General features: G+C 40.6%; 1 protein-coding gene across 1 annotated transcript; it reads right to left on the reverse strand.

Annotated features, from left to right (window-relative positions):
* Positions 1-995: 995 nt before the first annotated feature.
* proza (protein Z, vitamin K-dependent plasma glycoprotein a) lies at positions 996-9,261 on the reverse strand. The gene is made up of 9 exons (XM_061026340.1): positions 9,105-9,261; positions 7,730-7,865; positions 6,321-6,481; positions 6,146-6,170; positions 5,944-6,057; positions 5,532-5,666; positions 3,569-3,684; positions 3,326-3,443; positions 996-1,986 (listed from the first exon to the last, which is right to left on the reverse strand). The coding sequence occupies exons 2-9, from the start codon at positions 7,803-7,805 to the stop codon at positions 1,451-1,453; spliced, it is 1,281 nt and encodes a 426-aa protein (XP_060882323.1). The 5' UTR covers positions 7,806-7,865; positions 9,105-9,261; the 3' UTR covers positions 996-1,450.
* Positions 9,262-9,806: the final 545 nt, after the last annotated feature.

Raw genomic sequence — 9,806 nt, forward strand, 5'->3', positions numbered from 1 at the left:
AATCCATACAGAAATGAGCTACTCAGACCCACACTGTATTTTGAACCAGGCTGTAAACATGGAATGTCAAAACAGGCATTTAAACATTGGTGTTGATGACACCTCCGGGTCTTTTGCACATCTTCAGTTTTCGAAACCAGAACCTGAACTTGGTGTCACCATGAGTTTGACAGTCGTGATATCTTCTTAAACTCTACCTGATGGATTGTTGTGTAAATCGGTACAGTTATGCTCTCATTTGAGTTACGTTTAAGAATCACTTAACTCCTCATACAGCGCTATCATCTAATTAATGACCTTCCCTCCACCCTCTTCTGTATGACACTCATTAGCAAATTAACAAATTCTGTGCTATAGAAATAAAACTGATTTAAACGCTAAAGATACGAACATGGTAATAGTCCTACTTCTTACATTAGCATGTCAGCATCTTTCACAGTTAGCACATACACACTGTGACATCAGCATCAGTTCAAAGCACTGCTCTGTTTCTCAGAGCTGCAGAATGCTACACTTGTTTTTGTGAACATTTGAAGCCCCATTGTTCCATTTTTTAATCACTATAAACTTTTCTTAGTTTATCAGATGTTCACTCGTCTTATCTTGTTCGTTTTATACAGTTGAAGCTTTTGAATTTGAGTACGCAAAATGTAGAGTTAAGGAAAAGCACCTACAAATAAATCATGTAATTCTGTATAAGATGAACTTGATTGTCCAAGTGGGAAGTTAGCCTTTGACTTCACAGCGCTCTGATGCAGTAACAACATATCAATGTATGTCTTATGAGCTGTTATTTTGTGTCAGTTGAAAACATACCAAGACAAAAATGTTCTACCCTTTTTGGTTATAGTTTTAAATAACATCTTTGAGCCTAGTGACTTCTGTTTATAATATGTTATGCTATTTTAAACTATATTCACACACTGTTTTCCCTCCCAGCTTCCAGAAAGACTTCAGTCTGACTCGTTCTAAAACAAGGACAGCTCAGCGCGATGTGTGGTGTTAGGTTTTATTACATTTATAGAACAGTGATAAACTGAGTGTTACAAGGTGCATGTCAAACATTACAGTCACTTCAAATAGCATCACTTAAAAGGTAATTAAAAGGCATGTCCACGTCACAAATCACATGCTAAATAATACACTGCATCCATTACTGACTCTTACTCTGAGGCTGCTAAATACGTACAGGAAGAGCTTCTCTGTGTTTATGTTAATAGAGAGCCACCTTGTGGATTGATGCGGAAGTCCACAGATACAGACAAGCAGTCACTTATATGTTTGATAGAATAGCTTTTCATCAGGAGGATGATATTAAAAGAATTAACTAAAAGTGCACAATGAAAATGTTCTGATTCCCTGTGTGAGTTATTATAATACCCCTGCATTATCACTTATTATCCATAACCAGTAACCAGTAACCATAACATAGTCGTCCCGTCTTCTCCCCCTAACGTGAGCCCATGAGCGGCCGCAGCCAGCCCAGATGGCGTGACACTTTCTGGAAGATGTAGCCTCTGCTGCAGTCGGCCCCCGGCGGCTGGCTGACCACCCCGGTGAGGAAGAACACGTCCTTGTACAGGGTGAGCAGGGGGCTGCCGGAGCTCATGGTGCAGTCGGCGTTGGTCCGGGGATTGGTGCAGCCCATTTTGTTGGTCATCAGTTTGCCGTGTGTCTCCAGACATTGAGGGAGGGGCTTGTAATCCAGATGATTTAGGGTGAGCGGGCTCTGGAAAGCGGGCGCGTCCTTGGATTCTCTCCATCCAGTGACCAGGGCCACGTGTTCTCCCCCCATTAGGATGCTCTCAGCAAAGTCTCTCTCTGGAAGACATGCTGCCACCACCTGATCCTTAAACTGGATGCGGTCACGCAGTTCGATCAAGGCCAGGTCATTTTCAGGGCGACCTTCCACGTAGCGTGGGTGGACGTGAATCAGGTGTACGTACAGCGTCTGCTCTCCGTTTTCATAGTCGCTGCTGCGCTTGCCTAAAGAGGTGCAGGTAAGACAGGACATTCAGGATGAAGATGTTTCTCAGGCTCACGCACACAAACTGACATTCACAGCTTCAATTAATAGTTCATTAATTAATAAGCCGATTGAGTGAATAGGACTATTGAACTATTTTGATAATTGCATAATCCTTTAGTACTAAAGCAAAAATGTTTCCAGACATTTCAAGAAAAAGTTGCATCGATTAAATAGAAAAATAATTTTATAATGAAAATAATTTTTAGATTCAGAGATATCCAAAAGGTCCTACATCACCTGTGATCATTTGTCAACATTTTACACTCATATAATGTGGTCACATACATAAAATGCACCTTTTTCAATTAGAAATAATCCAGTTTATAGATTAGATATGTTTCAAAAAGTCAACTAAAATTGGATTGAAGCATAGCTCAGTTTCTCTAAAGTGAACCTTTTTGGATCAATACAAATAAATGCTGGCCTGGGTCATTGCTTAAATGAGAAATAGTTTTTCTCTATCTAAAATTAACTTGAGTGTTAAAGGCAGAATGTGCGACATTTTACTCATAAATCCATCATAAATCAAGTATATCCTCTGTAAATATCTCTGTGAGTCATGACTGTCTACAACAAGTGTGCCGCGCGAGTCCCGCTGTCAGTGATGATGTCTGAGCCGTATTTACATCGTGTTTACATAGACGGGACGGCCCGACCATCCCCTTGCTTGTAAAAGTTGTTTGAATGGGATTATAGAAACAAAGTATGCTATAACATACTGTACTAAATGCTTATTTGAATGTCACTTAAGCGTTTTCCGTAAAAATGTACATGCAATGTGAAGCTGCGTTGTTGTATCTTGTGGAGTTTTACATTTTGTTCATAAATACATCATCTGTTTTTAAAGTGTTTGGCTCTTAAACATTTCACATGTGCATTATTTAATTTCATGGCTATTTTTCTGTAGATGTCTCCGTGTTCATTTAAAGCTGAAATTTTGATTTGTGGTGATTCTGGCGCCCTCTGTGGACCAAACGGCACATCTTATCTCTTCACTGGTCTTGTCCTGTGTAGATACAGTAGTTAGGACATAAAGTCTCCTTTTATTTCTTTGAACAGTCCGAGTTTCACTGGTTGTGATTATTTGCTGAGGAAAATGTCAAAAAAGGCTGTTTCTTCAGTCGTTACAGGGATTAAAAATAACTATGTACAAGTTAACAGACTTGTCCCTGATGGTCTTGTCTGCTTTTATAGGTCATAATGTAGCAACACTATTCATTTTAATCAATTTCTTAACAATTAAAAAACCTCCTCACAGGAGCTTTAAAGGAATAATTGTGTGTTTCATCTACTCACCTACAGCCACCTGGAAAGATCTGTATTTGTTTGCACACTGAGCTGAAGTCAGGACCAGGTTCTCCTTCAAAATGACTCCGCTACAGAAACCTGCAGACTCTGTACTCTTCAGGAGGGCCTGAAAAAACCAAAACAATGCACCTCACTAAAGTGTAGCAATAAAACCCTGAATCCTGGTTATGAGGACTTCAGATACAAAACAATTTTATTTTAATGAGACACAGTGTGAGTGTGTGTGCATACCTGCCAGGGACACTCTGTGGAAGAACAGGTAAGTCCTTCATAGTTGCTGCCAACGTTGGTCTGCTGTCTGGTAGTCCAGCGGCTCAGACTCTTCACCTTACCACAGGGGTTTTTCACTGAGGGGACGATGTGAGATTATGTTCACTCGTTAGTTAAAGTGCATCTGATACCACAGTTAGTCAACCCCTTTATCAGAAGAACATAAAGCATGACATGATACATTTGTTACACCCAACACCCACTGCCCTCCCTCCACATAGGTATATATAAACCCGAACAGAGATTTAAAGAAACTCCTACATAGTCCAAATTAAACCTGTACAATAAAAAATCAGACCTATACCAAGAAAACATAAATAACTCGTGCAGGAATAAAAATAGAAAACATATGTACAATGTAATGAAAACTATGTACAATTTAAAAAAAAGAAGTAAAATTAGACATGCACAAATGAGAGTAGACCTACAGCTGCATAAGTCATGTGGTATCAAAAGAGATCAGATACTTTGACAACCTTCACTTGGAAGAGGAACAGACTTGAAGCAAGAACGAGACAAAACAGAGACTTGTGTGCAACTTAAGATGTGAGTGACTTATTTTGTTTTAGCAATAAGCTAATCATCCCTGTGGACAAAACAACTAACAAGGCCAAGCAGCATTTCTAAAATTGCCTTTTCTGTTCCCTTTCCACATATCCAGTAAGTGATCTTCATTTTTTCTTGCTAACAGGGATACATCATGGAAAAGGTTTGTTTGTTTTTTGTGAGTGGATGAAATATTATTTTATCCACACACTCCTTTTTTTTAATCATTTCACAAAAGAGCTGGTGCTAAGCATGTTCAACAAGCAGCAGTGCAGGAAAGTCAGTTTGTTCATGTGTGTACAGAGACAAAGCGATAAAGCTAATGTGGTTTATTTGGTGTAAAAGGCCGCTGTATGGCTCAGTGTGACTGCTCTGCCTTTGTATAATTCTGACATCATTGCTTTGGGGCATTCATGCATGTACTGTATGTAAAATAAACATTAACATAGAACATTTGCTTCCAGAGGCAAAGCAAATCTAATTTGACTTCACTGGATTTAAACTTTGGTGAACATTATTTGGCCGATATAATAACAAAGAATGTGTGGTTGACCCCACTTAGCACTGCACACATTCAGCACAAAAACATACAAATGTTTCCTCATCAGGGGATGGCCTTCTCCTGCATGAATGCATAAGCTCCTTAAAGTAGCAATATGTAAGATATCTACTGAATAAAATCACAAAAATTGCATCATCAGACATTAAGGAAACATGCTATGTTGAAGTGCTGGCTTCTCTGACAACAATGCAGCAGCCAGTATGTCCTCCTAAGTTTAGATTCTGGTCCTGAATGGTCAGTATTTCTTTTGACCAGAGAAGGGAGGCGGTCTTAAGGCACTCCAAACCAACGTTTCGGACGCCCCTAGGCACGCCTGGAAAACGGCATACCAACAGGTGATGCAGCGATGGAAGCGGGCGGGGGAACTGGTTCCATGTGCAGAAAAAAAACTAGGATAAAAACTGGAGATGCTTTTGAAAGATGGAGCGAGGTTAGAACACAGAAAGGTTTAAAGACCGATGCAGAGCTGGCTAAACTCTGAAGCTTCAGTGTCTGTGACAAAGCAACCTGCGTGAGCATGGACTCTAGAGAGGAGGGTGCCGGGGGAGACAGATCTCTCCATGTTTTCAATTTGGACTGCAGTACCCATTTTAAACACTATGTGTCAGAGTTGCATTTTGCTCCTTTAATGCAAAGATTTGAAATCAGATCTCTATCTACCTAGAGAGCGAAGAAAGGGCATTTGAAGAGACCAAACATACAATGTTTAAATGTATCCGTTGTGCTCTCTCTTTTACTTACAGAGCAGGTATGTAAGCTGTGGCAGGAAATTAGTTGGAATTGAAATCTGATTACACATAGACATGACAGACATACCTGCAGGCTCACACTTGTTCCTGTCCGAGGAGCTGAGCCTCCATCCTCGTGCACAGGAGCACTCGTAGGACGTGTAGCCTGGTTTACAGAACTGGGAGCAGCCCTCGTTCTTTGCCAGGGGGCACAGAGTCTGGTCTGCAGCGAGGAAACAGAAGGGGAAGTCTTTAGTGCTCAAGTACCAAATGAGAAGTAAATAACAAACACTGGAATCAATAAATAAGGAAGTTAAAATAAAAACATTTCCAGCATATTTCAAATCCTAATTCTTCTTATATTCAAAATAGAAGATGTGATCTCTGCCCTAACGGCCAAAAAACAAAACAAAACTTTAAGCTTTAATATGCACCATCGACACAATCACCACTCCAATGATCGTAAAGACAAAGCAGAAACCCTGACATCTCCTCCTCACCTTTTTCACAGTGAACTCCTGAGAAACCAGACTTGCAGACGCAGTCGTAGCCTCCAACGCTGTCCGAACACAAGGCTCCATTCTTGCAGGGCTTCTCTGCACACTGGTCTCCGTCTAAACACATTCAGAAAATCCATGAGAGGATGTCATTTACTTATAATGGCTGTGCAGAGATGGGAAATCATTTGAACACAGCACTCACCGATGTAGACGGACCAGAAGATATCCTGCAAGAGAAAATGTTGAGGATAAGTGCAAAAATTGAAGCATTAGATTCAAAGTGCATCCATGAAATAGAAAAAGCAAAGAAGGTAAAACTGAGGCTGTTCGAGGTAACACAGAAGTGAGGATGAGAGAGTAAGAATCCCGGAGCTCACCGTGCGGTACGAGTCCTGGAACACACTCCTGGCCTGCTCGTAGGTGCACACTTTCTCCATGCACATCTGCTCCAGGCTCGCAGGCTGAGCTGGCTTACTGCCGTCCACGTTCCTCTTCTGACGGGAGATCAGTGTGCTCGCCTGCTGCTTGTCCAAAAACACTGAAGGAACAGTGAAGGTCTCAGTTTAGGCTGAAACATGGAGGAACCTTTTTGACAACACAGATAAGGCTGCCTGCTAATGGCAACTACAGTCAACACACATTTGTTATTTGTTCAATATGCTATATTCAATATTTAACCAGTCTAGGAGACGTATTTTACTTTTCTCAATGTCTAAAATAGATTGTAAATCTCAAGAGAACTATTCCTGTTAACATCAAGTTTATAAAGAAATTAAAAAAGAAAACAATCTGCAGATTTATTGCTTCATAAATGAATGGTGCGTTGACGTCCTAAACGGGAAGTTGAATTAATAAATAAGGAAGTTAAAGCTCCTGTAAGGAAGAATTTGTTTGTATTGATTTTGGTGCTCCCTCTTGATAAAGTCATACCTCTTATCTCCTCTGATCCTGTTCTATATCATGCATCAGTAGTGTTTTCAAATAAATGATCTCCTCCTGCTGCCTTTGAACAGTCAGTCGTATCACTTACTGTCAATCTCTGCTGTGGTAAAAGTGAAAGGCTGGTTTTTTCACAGCATTCTGTAACAAATTTTGTCTGACACCCACCAGATGGCAGTGATAACAAGCATTAAAAATAACATTCAAATATTTCAGTCTCATCATTGATGGTCCTATTTGATGTTTAAGGTCATAAAGGGCATCAATATTAACTTTGGTCCTGAAAAGATGTTTTAATGGATTCCTTCACACAGTTGGAATCCATTAAATGGAGAAAATACTTGGGCACATGAATCACTTTACAATTTATTATCTAACGTTTGGACGTGTATTGCGTCTACCTCAGAGTCAGGTGGTTTGACTTTGAGGAAGACACAGTGGGCGTCACAACTACCTGTGTGAAGGAATCTATTGTATCATCTTTTTAGCCACTGCCAAGAGCACTGACCTCCATCTGTAGAGGGGCTGAAGCGCAAGTAATTCCTTCTACTTTGCTATTAATGTTGGTCTGTTTATAAGCAGATTTAAACTCCTCACAGTTAGAAACTGCATATTGAAACCAAACTGTTCCTTATAAACTTACCTGGGTAATGGTCTGGTATGGCCAAGACTTGAAATAGGACAGAAATAAACAAACATGCTTTCACATGCAGCATCTACAAAACCATCACCTTAAACCCAGGAGAAACTCTTCCATGTCACACTCAGTATGCTGCCATCTTAACCTCCTTTAACCTTTCTCTTTCTCTTTCCTTAGCTGACACTTTACTCATCCGGCTCCTCTCACCTGGATGTGGGTTCTGAATGGCGGCTACAGCCCCGGCCAGCAGACACAGCAGAGCGGCGGACGTGCAGGAGCTCATGGTGGCGCTGAAGTCTGAATTCAGTGAAGTTGTCGGAGCAGAAGGGCTCAACCTGAAGTCCTGCAAACAAGACAAACAGATTACAGGCATGACGCACAGGAAGACAATGAGATGTCGACCGATACGAGGCTGAGAGAAAAATCAATATTCTTCAATGTTTTATAAGGTCATCTCATCATGCCTGGATTACTGCAACAACCTTCTCACTCGCCTGAAACACAAATGTATTGATCGATTACAGACTGTGCAGAACTTAGCTGTCAGGCTTTTAACCAGACCCAAGAACAAGATCACATTACGTCTGTTTCAGCTTCTTTAGAGTGGATACCAGTGTGCTTCAGGATTCATTTTCATGACTTTTTTTAAAGGTTTAACTTGGGGCTTATTATTCCTTTATTTAGAGATAGGACAGAAGATAGAGTCAGAAATCAGGAAAAGAGAGAGAGAGAGAGAGAGAGAGAGAGAGAGTGGGGAATGACATGCAGGAAAGGAGCCGCCCACTTTGAGGGCAAGCCTCTGTACATAGGGCGTACGCACCAACCACTAGGGTACCTGCACCCTGATTTTCGATGACCTTTAAGCCTCTTCATGGTCTTCCTTCCTGCATACGATCTAAGTTTTATGTAGGTTACTTTAAAGGTCTAAGACAGTAGACTTATTCTAAATCTTTTGCAGAGAAAGCTGTCTTTTGTGTCTAAAACACAGACTTGACTGACTTTACAATACAATATGTGAAACTGAAATAAAAATATATAATAATAATAATAGCCTTTATATGTTAGTGAAATAAATGAGCATAGCTGATTCTGCTTCTTTGAATTAAGGTTCAGTAAATGACGTCATAGTGTTTATCATCAGTGATGCTGCAGTTTTTCCAGCTTGTTTCGCTTCTCTACATCTGTTTAAACATTGTAAACACACACACAGCCTGCAGAATAAAGATGATACTATCACTGTGTTGTACAGTCACCTCAGTAGAGTACAATGTGTTTTATCGTGACGCACTGAGCCCGTGTAGCTGATAGCATTAGCTCATGACGTAACAAAGACAAGAAGGAGCCTACATAAATGTAACACATATTCAGTACTGAAGTTATAATCATGAGGCTGTTTTATACACTGCTGCTGTTTTAACCAGTACAGTTACATTTAGATATCTACAAATCCGTCACAGTGTTCAGGGTGGGCCACTTCATCTGACCACCACGACTCCGAGTAACGGTCCGACACAACAATAACAACAACAACAACAACAACAACAACAACAACGACAACAACATGATGGTGCTCGGTACGTACCGCTCCGGACAGATTCGGACTGGTCCTGGTCCTGACACACACCACAGACAAGCCTATCAATCCAAACTAACAGATGATAACCAAATCCAAGCCTGCTGCTCACTGCACACAGACTGAAGAGCGTACTGTGGGTGTAATGATGGAGAGGAGCCACCAGAGGGCGCTGTAACACAAAGCTGACTGTGACGGGCAGTGTGTTATAGTCACCCTGCAGGCCCAGTAGAGAAAGGGGGAATAACAGTTTGTAGGTCAGATAAAAGTCGAGTTTAAAGAGACAGGTAGTAAAAGAAGACGAATGAGTGAAATCCTCAAGTTTACGCACCATAATGCATTAAAAAAAAACTCACAAGGCGAGTTATTTGAAGAAGCACTTAACTCCTTTTACAGGCATTTTATTTCATTTTTCTCTGTTTGGGTCTCTAAAAAGCCTTATATTTGATATTTCTAAAGTGGGCTGCAACCATAGACTGTAAGGCTGCAACCCGGATTTAGGACTCAATCAGTGTGTCCATGTTTTTACACATATTGTCTATTTCAAGTCTGTTTTCTCATTGTATCCCCCCATGCAGTATAGTTTCTATCCTGAGCATCACTACATAGATTCTGAGGGGTAACAGTGATTGAAGGGAATCCAACATTTAATTTAATTACTTTTTAAAAGTATCTGCTTTTTGTGATTTTTTTATTTATCCTCTTCAGGCC

Source organism: Labrus mixtus, chromosome 20, assembly GCF_963584025.1.
Source record: "Labrus mixtus chromosome 20, fLabMix1.1, whole genome shotgun sequence".
Taxonomy (NCBI): domain Eukaryota; kingdom Metazoa; phylum Chordata; class Actinopteri; order Labriformes; family Labridae; genus Labrus; species Labrus mixtus.

Bases quoted from the DNA above. Each gene is read 5' to 3' on its own strand.
- proza (XM_061026340.1), bottom strand. From the start codon at position 7,805: ATGAGCTCCTGCACGTCCGCCGCTCTGCTGTGTCTGCTGGCCGGGGCT. The intron at 6,482-7,729 runs GTGAGAGGAGCC...CTGTTCCTTCAG, and splicing joins CATTCAGAACCCACATCCAG to TGTTTTTGGACAAGCAGCAG. The intron at 1,987-3,325 runs GTGAGTAGATGA...GCACCTCTTTAG, and splicing joins ATCTTTCCAGGTGGCTGTAG to GCAAGCGCAGCAGCGACTAT.